At 46.5% G+C, this 15,668-nt stretch overlaps 1 protein-coding gene across 1 annotated transcript in view; it reads left to right on the top strand.

The window, feature by feature from the left end:
• Nucleotides 1–15,668, top strand: part of LOC126458244 (protein O-mannosyl-transferase TMTC4-like) — a 148,038-nt gene that overhangs the window by 41,420 nt on the left and 90,950 nt on the right. Inside the window, exon 6 of the mRNA XM_050095143.1 lies at nt 6,344–6,552. Coding sequence (XP_049951100.1) covers nt 6,344–6,552 — 209 coding nt within the window. The remainder of the gene's footprint in view (nt 1–6,343; nt 6,553–15,668) is intronic.

The following is a 15,668-nucleotide window of genomic DNA, read 5'->3' as shown; positions in this document are numbered from 1 at the left end:
ATGCAATCGCCGAGCATTTCGCTCAGCACTATGTTCGGGCCTCTGCGTCGGGGAATTACCCGCCTGCGTTTCGCGCGCTCAAACGCCGGGAGGAAGGCAAACGGCTTTCTTTCGCTTCTCGAGAAAGTACCATCATTCCGGTGCTGAAGCCTGGTAAGGACCCGCTTACTGTGGATAGTTATCGGCCCATTAGCTTAACCAATACTCTGTGCAAGCTGCTGGAACGCATGGTGAGTCGACGGCTGTGTTGGCTGCTCGAGTCTTGGGGTCTCCTGGCTCCATGCCAGAGCGGCTTCCGTCAGGGCCGTTCCACCGCCGATACTTTGGTCCTCCTTGAGTCTGCAATCCGCACTGCTTTTTCCAGGCGCCAACACCTCGTCTCCGTCTTTTCCGACCTCTCCAGAGCATATGACACGACGTGGCGGCACCATATTCTCGCCACGTTGCACGGGTGGGGTCTCCGGGGCTCTCTCCCCATTTTTATTCAGAATTTTTTATCTGTTCGGACATTCCGCGTTTTAATTGGCACATCCCATAGTTCACTTCATATCCAGGAGAACGGCATTCCACAGGGCTCTGTATTGAGCGTGCCCCTTTTCCTTGTGGCCATTAATGGCCTTGCAGCAGCAGTAGGGTCGTCTGTCTCGCCCACGTTATATGCTGACGATTTCTGCATCTTTTTCAGCTCCTCCACCATTGGCGTTGCAGAACGTCGGTTGCAGGGAGCCATACGCAAGGCGCAGACGTGGGCCCTAGCCCATGGGTTTCAGTTTTCTCCTGCGAAGACTTGTGTTATGCACTTTTGTCGGCGTCACACTGTCCATCCCCACCCTGAGCTTTATCTTCAGGATGCTAAGCTCAGGGTTGTTGACACTTACCGTTTTCTGGGATTGCTGTTCGATGCCCGGCTTACTTGGCTTCCACATATTCGTGAGCTCAAGCGTCAGTGCTGGCAGCATCTGAATGCCCTCCGCTGCCTCAGCAACACAACTTGGGGTGCAGACCGTAACACGCTGCTGCAGCTCTACAAAGCCCTTGTGCTGTCCCGACTGGATTATGGGAGTGTGGCGTATGGCTCAGCGTCGCACTCAGCGTTGCAACTGCTGGACCCCATTCACCACTGTGGGGTTCGACAGGCGACAGGAGCATTCCGCACCAGTCCTGTTAATAGCCTACTTGCTGAGGCTGGGGTTCCTCCGCTCTACATTCGGCGTCAACAACTCTTAGCCAACTATGCTGCCCATGTCCGTTGTTCTCCCCGTCACCCTAACTACCGTCTCCTTTTCACCGATGCGGCAGTCCATCTTCCACGCCGGCGGCCGCGCTCAGGCCATACAATTGGGATCCGTGTTCAGTCCCTGCTTAGTGAACTCGAGTCTTTGCCTCTTCCATCTGCTTTTCAGGTCCGCCCACATACACCACCTTGGTGTATCCGTCGGCCGCAGCTTCAGCTGGACCTCTCCCAATGGCAAAAGGATTCAGTTCCTCCTGCAGTCTTGCGCCGCCAATTTCTTGCTCTCCTCGACGAATCCCGTGACTCGGAGGTTATCTATACCGATGGCTCGATGGTTGATGGCCGTGTGGGGTACGCTTATGCTCATGCGGACTATGTCGACCAGCGCTCCTTGCCGGACGGCTGCAGTGTTTACACTGCAGAGCTAACAGCTATTTTTCGTGTCCTTGAGTGTGTTCGTACCAGCACTGGCGAGTCTTTTGTCATTTGCAGTGACTCTCTCAGTAGTCTCCAGGCTCTTGACCAGTGCTACCCACGCCATCCCATTGTTGTTGCCATCCAGGAGTCCGTTCATGCTCTTGCACAACGTGGCCATTCAGTGGTGTTCATATGGACCCCGGGACACGTTGGGATAGCGGGCAACGAACACGCCGACAAGTTAGCTAAAGAAGCCACCCGCAAACTGCCGTTGGAGATCGGCCTCCCGGCAACTGATCTCCGATCGGTGTTACGCCGTCGGGTCTTTGGGATGTGGGCCGACGAATGGCGCACCCTGTCTGTACCCAACAAGCTGCGGCGTGTAAAGGAGGCCACGACTGTGTGGGGTTCCTCCATGCGGGCCTCTCGGAGGGACTCTGTGGTTCTCTGTAGGCTCCGCATTGGTCACTCTTGGCTGACGCATGGTCATCTGCTGCGTCGAGAGGACCCCCCTCATTGTCGCTGTGGTGCGCTTATGACGGTGGCCCATATATTGTTGGACTGTCCTCTTTTAACCGCCCTCAGGCGAACTTTTAATCTCCAGGGTGCTTTATCATCTCTCTTAGGTGACAATGTCTCTATGGCAGATCGGGTTTTAAGTTTTATTCGCGCAAGCGGCTTTTATAGGTCCATTTAAATTTTTTTTTTTTTTTTTTTTTTTTTTTTTTTTTTTTTTTTTTTTTTTTTTTTTTTTTTGCAGAGTGGCTGGCTCATCCTATTATTTTCGTGATCAGCCAGCCACAGTTCTCTGCTGTGCAGTTTTAATTCCTTCTGCCTTTGTTCTCTATGTTGTTTTTGTTGCTGTGCTCTGTTTTCCATGTTGTCTTACAATGGACCATGGGGCTTTTCTTCCCCTGGAGTTTTTCTTGTAGTGCTTCGCTTGACTGGTGGATAGTTCCCCTGTGCTCTGTGTTTTTATGAAACAAGGGACCGATGACCTTTGTAGTTTGGTCCCTTTAATCTTTAACCCAACCAACCAACCAATCATCCATTTCCATGAGATTTCCTTGGATGATGTACAACCTCAAAATCAAATTAACTTACCCATAAAGCCCAGTGTGTCAAACAACTGGTTCTATCTTTTAGTCCCAGATGCCATTTCTGTGCTGCATGATCCATTATGACCCTAAAATGTCACCCATACAAATAACAATGGAAATAGTTGATGCTAAAAGTTAGTGCAAATTTTTTGTTGCCCATACAGATAACAATGGAAACGGGTGATGCTGAAAGTTAGTGCAAATTTTTTTAGATGAATAGTTGTTCTCTGCCTTATTGAACAGTCTAGAAGCATTAGCTGTTATGTGTTCCCTCCCATCTACCTCTTGCCTCAAAACAGAGCCAAGAATATGGTGGTTGCCTAAGTCACACAACAGTATAACTGTTTTTCATAGTCAAGAAATGCGAGGATAGGACCATGCTTAATAAATCTTTTAATTGTTTATATGATGCTTCACAATCTAGAGTCCAGTGAAACTTTACTTACTCTTTAGCAAATGCACAAGATGTCTCATTACATCTGCAAATTTTGGAATAAATTCTCTATAAAAATTAGTGATCATAAAATATGACTGTAAATCCTTTACTGTGTTAGGTACTGGGAAATTCTTTACAACTTATACAAATCATAGGTCAGTTTGTAACATGACCTGAACAGTGGACCATCTATAATACAAAGTGACACTTTGTAAGCTAAGGGTCAGTTGTGCCACATTTAATCGACCAAAGACTTCTGATAGATGCACCATGTGCTCTTGGTTGTCCTTGCAGAATAGAATGATATCATCTAGGTGGTGCATGCATTACTTCAGTTTCATACCCCACAGCATGCCATCCTTCTGGATGTGACACCTATAGTGGGTATTCTGCACTAAAATCCGTATTCAAGTCATCCTCTTATAACACCTCTAAGTTACCTGTCAGTGCACCTCTTGATGATAACTTCACCTCTTCCAAACTAATACTGTCTACATTGAAAGGCGTCCCTCAACTTTTGTCAATTTCCAGCACTAAGGGTAAACATAGTGCCTGATCCAACTTCCCATTTTCTGATAGGGACTCTCTCACACATAAATATTAATCAGCAGATCAGCTCCTGTGTTCATCCAGAGCAACCTTCCCTTACCTTTCACTGTTACATCCCACAAGTTAAGAGAGATCATGTATGCACTTTTAAATTACCTGCTTGATGTCGCAGATATTCCTTATGACAGTTCATTTCTTTCAGAAGTAAAATCAAGATTGAACAATGTCCCACCCAGCTCCACTATTTGTTGTTATAGATCGACTTTGGTGTGAAGTTTTGCTAGGAAATCTAGCCCAAGAATGATGTCGTAGCTTGTGAGAAGTTCAACACACACCTGAAAATCCCTCTACCTCTTCCACCCCCCACCCCCTCAACCCTCTTACTCACTCAGGAATTCAGTAGCACTGAACAGAGGGAGTGAACAGTATTACCACCCCACCACTTAGTCTGAAACGTGGTGGTTCAAATTTATGGCACCAAATAAACACTTGTTCGTCATGGATACCTGTAATCCTGTACCCAACAAAAACTTACACAATCTTCCCTTTACATAGCCAGTTAGACAGATGCCTGTCATTGGTTTTGCACATGGATATCCAAGTGGTCAGACTTATTGGGAACATTGTGCACTGATGTAAAAACTAATTGCTGCCCCCTCCGCCTAGTCACTGAGTAAATTTCAGCTGAAGCTGCCGCAGTTTCTACCACATATTCCAAGGTTTTTGGGAAATCCATGCAACTTTTCATGACATTTCAGCCAATAGTCCCCACAAAAATGCATCAAGTGTCCATTGTTCTGCTTCCTACAGAATGGGCTTATTGACACTATCACCTTCCATCATTTCATGTATATAAATATTGATTTTCCTGAAACGGTCTACAAAACTTTCTACTGATTCCCCTTGTTTTTTAATTACACCATTAAGTTTTTCATGATAATTCCTAGAAGCATCCTTTTTCCTGTAATGATCCACTAACCCTTCCTGAAAGTCTCTGAAGGACTGAGCATCCCACAGCTTCTCATTGTATATTACTTATTTTCTAGTGTCCTACTAATTTTAAATTTGAAACTGCTCAGTACACCAGTTCCATAACTCATGTGCAAACTATCAAAACAGATAAAAAGATCTTCCCCTCTTTTACCAGAAAATGGGGCTACTAACTAGGCAGTACTAGCATCAAAGATGTGTGGGGACATGTTAGAAGTTGACCATTCCTTGCTTTCACCCTTTAAACAATCTGTTTCTCTATGCAAAGCTTTATTATCTGTTTGAACTTTAACTATCTTATCCACCAAATGCCGAATCATCTCCAGGGTTATCAGTCTCTTACTGACAGATATTTTGCTTACTATTACTGCCACACAAGTACAATATACCCAAACAGAAAGGAAAGCAAAGGAAAAAACACAACCAGACAGGTCCAAAAACTTGATCAGCAGTTACTTGAATTCTGTAACTGATTACTACTCCTGCCACATTGTGACAAGTGACGATGGCTATGTAGGACAGCGGGGGTGGTGGAGCAACAACTGCCCAGGGGTAGATGGGCTCGTCTCCAGTAAAACTGTCCTGGGTGTCAAACACAGACCGTGGAGTCCATGTAGTAGCAGTGCCAAAGTGACTGTACCTCACTGTGAGTCTCGGACCATGTGGTGGTGTTGGCAGTGGGGTGGCTGGCTGTGAGCAACCCACGCAGCCAGTTAGCAGACGACAGTTCACGTCTCATTGACAGCAATGGCAGCTGTGATGTAAGTATGGCACGGGTAGAAGAGATTGGAATTCATACTACTACCAACCTGTTCAGTGATGATGGGCTGGTCTTTGATGTTTAAGTGATGCTGTAAAATGATGACCAGTACAGAAGAAGGTGTGTTTCTGGATCATGTCAAAAGTCTCAAACAGGGCCTGTGTTACAGATGCAGATGTCATCAGTCGGAAGGAGGCTGACGTGAAAGTGGCCTGACAGCAGAGGGTTGCGGTGCTGACAGGTCTCTGTGGCTGCTGGAGGTGACCATGGTGCAATTATGGCTGTGGACTGTGGCAGAGTTTTGTACAATTACACTGTGAAGTACACTTGCAAATTTTGTAGTGACATCTCTGTCCCTTTTAAGACCCAGCATTACTGCATTTCTGAACCATCTTCCTGAGATAAGCTTGATCCACTGGCAGCCTTCTTCAACTGATCTATTATCTGTAGTTTATTGAAAATATTAGGAACAATATGTTTTGTGAATGTCTCAACAGCATGATCAGCCACATGGAAGGTTTAGGCATCAACACAGAACATCAAAAATGACATTTAGCAGGGAGGTGGTTATTGCTACACTGGCCAGCCCAGTGCCACTGAAACTTCTGCATGGTGTGTGTGCAAATTTGAATTTACTGATTGGAGTGTTTTCATTTAGCTAATGTTTCAGGTAATTGGTATTTGGATAATTGATGCTCTACTGGACCTCCTTCTGATGGATGTAGCTATTTGTTGTTGATTCACATTTGAGCTTTATTTATTCATTTTTAGTTTTTTTTTTTTTTTTTTTAATATTTACTCTAAGGAAACAATTCAAGATTTATATCTAACAAAAACTCTTTTTTTTGTTCATTTAGTTTCTTACTTACAACTACATCTATGCTCTCAATGCCTGGTTACTATTGTGCCCTGAATGGCTGTGCTTTGATTGGTCCATGGGTTGCATACCCGTTTTCTCCATGAAGAATCCGTTTGACTATCGTATTGTGACCATTGTTATCTTCTGGACTTCATTGGCAGTGCTGCTGCGGAAGTGTTTCTCAAGCAGAAACTCAAGAAATGTGAGGTAAGTTCTCCTGATAATCTTGAGACATTTCCTATTGTATTCGTAATGTATATGACTTCTTCAGCTATCTAGATAAGATTCAAATAACAGCAGCATCATGAAATAATATATCAACAATTTTCCGACTCATCAGTTCAGTCAGATTTTCTTGACAAATACAGATCTTGTTGATATTTTTTTGCTAGACAGTGTTGTTATTCACCACAATCCAAGAAAATTTTGTCAGTGAAACTAACTGAGAAAGGCAGCATTGGTCATACGTACTATTAGTAGGTACTGGTTTAATATTGACTGAATTACAATGATTCCATTGTCAAGAACACAACATATCAATTTTATAAATTAAATGTGTGGTGCCTGTTATTTCTTTATTAAGTAGGAAACTCATCTGTATTATAAGAGCTGATAAAACTGATTTATGTCCAGAATGAAAAAATTTCACTCTGTAATCAGATATTCACTGCCAAACACAAAAAATGAAAGAAAAGTTCCTGGCTTCCGAAATAATTATTTTTCATGCTAAAGTTGAAATATACACACATGCAGAAGCATGCAAGTACACCCCCCCCCCCCCCCCCACACACACACACTCACACTTATTTCCCTACCATTTGCGCATGCACACACACACGTACTTATATCCTTGCATGGCACCAGCTGGACACGCACAATGCCATTGCTGCTGCATGGTAGGTGGACTAGGTTGGGGTGCAGGTTGTATTGGATGGGGTTGGTAGGAGGAGAGAGGCAAGAGACAGGAAGTTATGGGGGTATGTGGCTAGTGGCTCTTGGGCAGCTGGTTTGCTGTCTGGGAATTTGGGAGGGAAGGTTGGCAGATGCACAGGCTAGGCATGTGATGTATAGATATCGAGGGCGACGGTGAGAGGTGCACACTGATGATGACATGGGGATGTGGACCTGGGAGGGGGTGATAGGACTGAGGAAGGGGAAACTGTTGTGTGGCAAGTGTGGGGACTGGAGATTATTGGTGTGCTACAAGGATAATTCCCATCTCCATAATTCAGAGAGACTGGAAGTGGAAGTAAGGACACAAAGGGCCCAGCCTATGAAGCAGCTATTGAAATAGAGCATGTTATGCTCAGTTGCATGCTATGCCACTGGGTGGTCAAGTTTGGCAACAGTTCGGTGTTGGCCATTCATCCTGGTGGATAGTTCATTGTTAGTCATACCAACACAAAAAGCTGTGCAGTGTTTGCAGCAGAGTTGGTATATGGCATGACTGCTTTCATAGGTGGCCCAGCCATCTGATGGGGTGGGATAAGCCTCTGACAGGACTGGATTAATAAGTGGTGGTTGGTTGGGCAGGTCTTGCACCTGGATATTCCACAGTGAAATGGTCCCAGTGACAAGGGTTGAGAGTGAGAGAGGCACAGGGATGGCCTAGAATTTTGTGTAGGTGGGAGGGCAACGGAACACCACTTTAGGTGGGGTGGGTAGGATCTTGGGTAGGGTCAAACCCTGATAAAAGTTATGGTTCAGTTGTTCTGTTCCAGGATGGTACTGGGTGATGAGGGAGGCACTGCTTTGTAGATGATTCTTGGGGTTGGAGGGAGGATTTGGAATGTGCAAGGATATGGCATGGGGAAACTGTTTGTGGGCTAGGGTTGGGAGGGGGCAGGGAGGGTGCTTGTTTGTGAAGGCCTTTGTGAGACCTCCAGCATTCAACGTGGCATGTTCCAGCCTCCAACAATCAGCAGGGCACATTCATACCTCCAACACCCTTCTACATCTAGTTCAGATAACAATTCGACATAAAAGTCTGTGCCTGGAGTTTCAGTGCAGAAATTTTAGTCCACCTACCTCAAAACGCTTCGTGATGTACACCCCCTTCACTCTGTGTTGATAGGTACTGTCTCAGCTGATGAAAGACTCACTAAATACGTACCGGCAAAAGACGTATAACTCAAGCTTGGAGGCAGCATGTGTAAGTTTTGTAAAAAATATTGGGCTTTTAGGTTTTTTAATAACTGGCATAAAAGCTTTTAAATTTCAATTAATTAAGGTTTATTGCCTCTGAAAGAAGTTGTAAATGGCTACCAAATCTGTACTTAGTACTGAAACAATTATCATGCAAGTTGGTTACTGTTTTACTAGAAGATTTCACATGTGAAAGGAGCCAGAAATCTATCAGTCCAACCCGAATAATTTCTATGGTCTATACAGCCACTGACGCACAGTTCTTTATGAGTTACTGTATCAAGTCATTCAGTTGTCTTCTTAAGAAGATGTGCTCACCCAAAACTTCCAAGAATGTTCATGAAACACACCATGTGAAGTTGTTTTGGGGGAAGTTCACATGCAAATAACTTCCAGGCTAAGTTACTCAAAATTTCCAGACTTCCACTAAACTGTTTAGACCTATAGTTGCTTCATAATTACGGTAACAGAAGCAAAAGAATAAATGATACTTTCCATCTTAGCCGAAAACTGTGGGGCACATGACCTACACAGTAAGATGGTTCCAGAGCTAACAGAACTGCAGCATACAAAGCTGTTCCTAAGTGCAGGAAATGTTTAATTCCTATTGGCTGACAATTTGGGTGCTCAGTATTAGCTCCTTGCAGCTGAGAACAAAGAAAATTGCTCTTCTTTCTGGCTCCAGAATAGACATACTCTAAGATCACATACTTCACTGCAAGAAATAAATACTCGATATACTCTGCTACGTTACACACCTCCTATGAACTGAAAATTACTTTCAAGTATGTTTGAGGTCCATAGAAGAGCGTGATTATTATAAAGTACCTTTTTACCTGAAGAAAGTCAAACAAATTAACCGCAGACTTTTTTAACCGAGTCTAACCATCAAAAAATTCAGTGGTGAACTACATATTAATGAAAACATGAAAATTCTTCTACAGTATTATCAAATTTCTACACCTTGGACTCGATAGTAATACATCAAAATTATTTTACAAACTTTTGTGAGAAATATATTTCCAACAAAATAATAATACTGAGATTCTTTTCAACAAAATAAATGTCCACATCACAAATAAATTACATTTGAAATTTTTAAATTTCCTCCAGCATAAATTTCCTTTTAACTTTTCCCATTACAAACATTCTGTCGTTTTGAAACATACCCAATTACATCATTCAAAACAGTTTACATAAAGACAATATAGTCGATGTCCTTTCTTTATCACAACAAATAAATTTCTATAACAATGTAAGCTGTTCAATGAAATTGCTATGGTGAGTATCTATTGAGAAATATTAGAACACTTCCAACATGAAGAGGCACTATGGTTGGCATCTCTCTTTTTACATTAAACATACTCTTTACAGTTATTAGCTATTCCCAAAGTCACTATGTTGGATTGGTGGTTATCATATGGAGGACACAGCAAAAATACTGCTATGCTTTGCCAAGAGGCCTTCTTTTAAAGTTGACAAACACACACACACACACACACACACACACACACACACACACACACACACACACACACACACACACACTGCAGTAGCCACCAGAAAGATCGCGGGAGACGCACATCGACACGGCGCATCACGGACGGTAGTTGCCGCAAGTAGAGTCCCGTCCACCAGAGGTCACGCGAGAATTCGGACGCGACCTCTGCCGGCGTAACAACAACAACAACTCAGGCAACACGGGCCATGCCCAGTCAGTTAACATCGGGCCTGCCTAGGACACAGTCCCGGTCTATGCTAAGTGGAGTGCTACGTAAACGTGAACAGTGTTACTACACAATTGGCGACGAGTAGGGTCGTTCTTTCGCGTGTTGCGTTGTTGTTCCGGTTTCGTAGCTTCTCCATGGCATGGAGGATTTAGTGCGGGTTTTGGTTGAGCAGTAGACGGAGCTCATGGCCCCCATGAAATAAGTGCTTCCGGCGTTACTCTCCACGCAGTCTGCTCCAGCGCCGTTCCCTCCTCCCTTTCCCCCGTATGATGAGACGGCGGAGGATTGGGACGCATATGAACATTGCCTTCGGCAGCATTTCCAGGCGTTTCATGTTGCCGATGTGGAGGTACGTCGTGCTCTCTTCTTGTCTTGGATATCTCCCTCGCTGTATCAAGTTTTGCAGCAGCTAGCGCCATTGCAGGAACCCTCGTCCTTGTCTTTTGATGCGTTGTCTTCATTACTGTCTTCATATTATCGCCGCCGCACGCATGTTGTGGCGGCTAGGGTCGAGTTCTATCAATGCAAGAAACAGCCCCATCAGTCTTACCGGGCGTGGGCCACTACCCTGCACGGTCTTAGTCGCAAGTGTCATTTTGTCACGGAGCAGTCGCGAGAGTCGTATGCCCACGTTATGGTACGCGACGTCATTGTTCGTTCGGCCCCTGATAGGGAGGTCCGGCAACGGGCCCTGCAGTTAGAAGACCCTTCCCTCGAGGAAGTCCTGTCCATTGCTCAATCTTATGAAGTTTCTCATGCCACAGGTCAACAGCTGGAAGCGTGGTGCGACGTCGCGGCAGTTCAGGGCGTCATGTCCACGTCCACTGTGTCCGGGGTGGACGATGTGCAAGCGGTACAATCCGGCTGTTACGGCCGCTCCCGCACGGCGCGTAAACAGAATTCCGGCCGCCGGCCCCTGACGCCGTCCCGTGCGTCGTGCTATATTACAAATGATTGAAGCAATTTCGCAGCTCTATTTGAGATATTTTCACAATGCTTTGCACACACGTACAAAAACTCAAAAAGTTTTTTTAGGTATTCACAAATGTTCGATATGTGCCCCTTTGGTGATTCGGCAGACATCAAGCCGATAATCAAGTTCCTCCCACACTCAGCGCAGCATGTCCCCATCAATGAATTCGAAAGCATCGTTGATGCGAGCTCGCAGTTCTGGCACGTTTCTTGGTAGAGGAGGTTTAAATGCTGAATCTTTCACATAACCCCACAGAAAGAAATCGCATGGGGTTAAGTCAGGAGAGTGTGGAGGCCATGACATGAATTGCTGATCGTGATCTCCATCACGACCGATCCATCGGTTTTCCAGTCTCCTGTTTAAGAAATGCCGAACATCATGATGGAAGTGCGGTGGAGCACCATCCTGTTGAAAGAGGAAGACGGCGCTGTTGGTCGCCAGTTGTGGCATGAGCCAATTTTCCAGCATGTCCAGATACACGTGTCCTGTAACGTTTTTTTCGCAGAAGAAAAAGGGGCCGTAAACTTTAAACCGTGAGATTGCACAAAACACGTTAACTTTTGGTGAATTGCGAATTTGCTGCATGAATGCGTGAGGATTCTCTACCGCCCAGATTCACACATTGTGTCTGTTCACTTCACCATTAAGAAAAAATGTTGCTTCATCACTGAAAACAAGTTTCGCACTGAACGCATCCTCTTCCATGAGCTGTTGCAACTGCGCCGAAAATTCAAAGCGTTTGACTTCGTCATCGAGTGTCAGGGCTTGTAGCAATTGTAAACGGTAAGGCTTCTGCTTCAGCCTTTTCTGTAAGATTTTCCAAACCGTCGGCTGTGATACGTTTAGCTCCCTGCTTGCTTTATTCGTCGACTTCCGCCGGCTACGCGTGAAACTTGCCCGCACGCGTTCAACCGTTTCTTCGCTCACTGCAGGCCGACCCGTCGATTTCCCCTTACAGAGGCATCCAGAAGCTTTAAACCACGCATATCATCGCCGAATGGAGTTAGCAGTTGGTGGATCTTTGTTGAACTTCGTCCTGAAGTGTCGCTGCACTGTTATGACTGACTGATGTGAGTGCATTTCAAGCACGACATACGCTTTCTCGGCTCCTGTCACCATTTTGTCTCACTGCGCTCTCGAGTGCTCTGGCGGCAGAAACCTGAAGTTCGGCTTCAGCCGAACAAAACTTTATGAGTTTTTCTACGTATCTGTAGTGTGTTGTGACCATATGTCAATGAATGGAGCTACAGTGAATTTATGAAATCGCTTCAATCATTTGTAATAGCCCTGTACATCATGATCGGTCAGAGTGCCCCCAGCGTTGGGCCGTTTGTCGCAAATGTAATAAAAAAGGTCACATTGCTAAAGTTTGCCACTCAGCCTCAAAATAATCGAAGGAAACAGGTACAGAGGACCTGGATGTTGACATTCAGGAAGTTTCATCGGGCCAGGCTCCCAATGCATCGGCACGCAAACTCTTTATCAAGGTGTCGGTTCGGTCGCGCCGGTTACAACTGCAAGTAGATATGGGCGCGGCAGTTTCGTTGTTGAATGCACAAACTTATTCCGACCTTGGATCGCCCCCGTTGGCGACAGTTTACCGGCATCTACGCAGTTATGGTAAACAGTTCATTCCCCTACTGGGTCAGTTCACTACCGACGTGACTTACAAATCAGTCACTCGGCCTATTACTTTTATTGTTGTCAGTGATGCGAGCTCTGCTAACCTTTTTGGCCTGGATGCCTTTCAAGCTTTCGGTTTTTCTATCGCTGACACCATACAGTTGGTCTCCGAAGACATTCCCTATCAATCATTGGAATCTTTGATCTCAGACTTTCCAGATATCTTTGAGGAGGGCCTGGGGCGTGTTTCAGATTTTGAAGCTCACTTAACGTCGGCTCGCCCGCGTTTTCTACGCGCGAGGCAGATCCCCTTGGCTCTCCACGCTAAGGTAAAGGAAGAGCTAGACTGGCTGACAGCCCTAGGGGCCGTTCTTCCCATTTCTTCTAGTGAGTGGGCTTCGCCCCTCATTATTGTAAGGAAGCCCTCGGGAAAATTACGTCTTTGTGGCGATTTCAAGGCCACCATTAATTCCCAATTGGTGGTGGACACCTATCCTTTGCCTCGTGCTGATGAGTTGTTCTCTGCCGTGGCGGGAGGCCAATATTTTTTGAAAATCGATCTTTCGGAGGCTTATCATCAGATACCACTTGATGAGGGCTCCAAACAGCTGGCGGTCGTCAACACCCTGTTTGGCCTTTACCAATACCAGCGGTTGGCCTTTGGAATATCCAGTGCCCCGGCGATATTCCAGCGTTATCTTGAGCACGTCACGTCGACAATCCCTGATTGTATTAATTACCTGGATGACATAATTGTCACGGGCCGCAGCATGAAGGAACACTTGCACAACCTTCGCACCCTCTTTCTCAAATTCAGGTCTGTGGGCTTGCATTGCAACCTGCATAAGTCAAACTTCTTCCAGCCGTCCATTGAGTATGTGGGCTACACCATCTCTCGGCACGGCATCCAGCCACTAGGAAGTTTGGTCCAAGGTATCGTCGACCTTCCTCGGTCCGCTTCGCTGAAAGAGTTACAAGCTTTTTTAGGCAAGATAGCCTATTACCACCGGTTCATTCCCAGGGCTTCCACCATAGCCCGCCCCTGTACTGCCTTCTGTGCAAGGGTGTTCCTTTTGATTGGTTGCCTGCATGCGAGCAAGCGTTCACCTCGTTGAAGGGCCTCCTCACGTCAGCGCCTTGTTTGGCTACTTTTGACCCCCATAAGCCGTTGGTCCTGGCTACAGATGCTTCGCAGTATGGGGTGGAGGCGGTCCTGGCCCATCGCAACGCAGATGGTTCCGAGCAACCACTGGTGTTTGCGTGTAAAACTCTTAGTCCTGTGCAGGCCCATTACTCCCAGGTGGAAAAAGAGGCTTTGGCCATTGTCTACGCTGTTACCAAGTTTCACCCTTTCTTTTATGGCACGAAGTTTCAGTTAATCACTGACCATAAGCCGTTAATATCGTTATTTGGCCCCGCCTCTCAGATTCTGGATAGGGCGGCCCACAGACTGCAGCGCTGGGCCTTGTTCCTCTCTAAGTACCATTATGAAATTCATTTTTGCCCTACCGGACAGCATGCCAACGCCGCCGCTCTTTCCCGTCTTCCGGTGGACCCGGATCCTACGTTCAATCGAGAGGAGATTATGTGTTTTCATTTGGATGTGGTGTCCTGCCAAGCGGTTGATGGCTTCCTGATCACTAGTTCTCAAGTTGCCAGGGAAACGGCAGCTGACCCGGTTCTCCGGCAAGTAGTTCGCCTCATTCAGCAGGGGTGGTCATCCCACCCTCCAGGCCGGGCCTCAGACCCTCTTCGTAATTATTTTATTCTACGAGACTGCCTCTCGGTCTTGGAAGGAGTTCTCCTTCTGCCTACCGATGATACAGCTCCTCGCGGGGGGGGTTGTTCCTGCAAGTTTACGAAGGGAGGTCCTCACGTTATTACATGCGGGGCACTGGGGTGTTTCCCGTACTAAAACCTTGGCTCGCAGACATGTGTACTGGCCCGGTATTGACAGAGAAATTGAGCACTTGGTGGCTGCCTGTTCCCAGTGCGCGAGCCAACAGGCATCTCCCAGGGCAGCATTCTCTTCATGGCCGCTGGCAACCCAAGCATGGGAATGTGTTCACATCGATTTTGCGGGCCCGTTTCTCAGTGGCTTTTGGCTCATTGTCATTGATGCTTATTCCCGATTCCCATATGTGGTTCGCTGCTCCTCAACCACTTCAGAAGTTGCAATCCAGGCACTAGCAAAAATCTTTTCTGTGGTAGGTCTGCCAATCACCCTGGTCTCGGACAATGGACCGCAGTTTATTTCGCAGACCTTCCAGGATTTTTGTAGGCGCTTCGGTATTCGGCACGTTTGCTCTCACCCCTTCCATCCACAATCAAATGGGGAAGCCGAGCGCATGGTGCGCACATTTAAGACGCAGATGAAAAAGTATGTGCACGAATTTCCTGCGGAGCAAGCATTGACGTTCTTCCTGACGGCATATCGGACCACACCAATGGGAGAACGTAGCCCCGCAGAGCTCCTCCATGGGCGCCAACCTAGGACTCTGCTGCACCTCCTCCGGCCTGGTCCTTGCCAGTCTTCGCAAAACGGAGTACCTGGCTTTCCACTGGGTATGTCGGTGTGGGCCCGTGGGTTTGGTCGCAATCCACATTGGATACCGGCGGTGGTCCTGCGCCGAAATGGCCGCTGGCTCTATACCTTGCAGGCGGGGGACCGGGTGGTACGTCGTCACCAAAATCAGCTACGTCCACATTTGGGCACCCACCCTCCGACCTCTCGGACACCGGCTTCCCCATTGCCGGCACCCGTGTTGGTTTCTCAGGGGACGTTACCGCCTCTCCCCGCTGTGACTCTGCCGCACTGTGATGGTTCTCAGCCTTGGCAGCCTCCAGTAGCT

Source organism: Schistocerca serialis, chromosome 2, assembly GCF_023864345.2.
Source record: "Schistocerca serialis cubense isolate TAMUIC-IGC-003099 chromosome 2, iqSchSeri2.2, whole genome shotgun sequence".
In the NCBI taxonomy this organism is placed as follows: domain Eukaryota; kingdom Metazoa; phylum Arthropoda; class Insecta; order Orthoptera; family Acrididae; genus Schistocerca; species Schistocerca serialis.
This window is presented reverse-complemented; position numbering and strand designations above follow the sequence as displayed.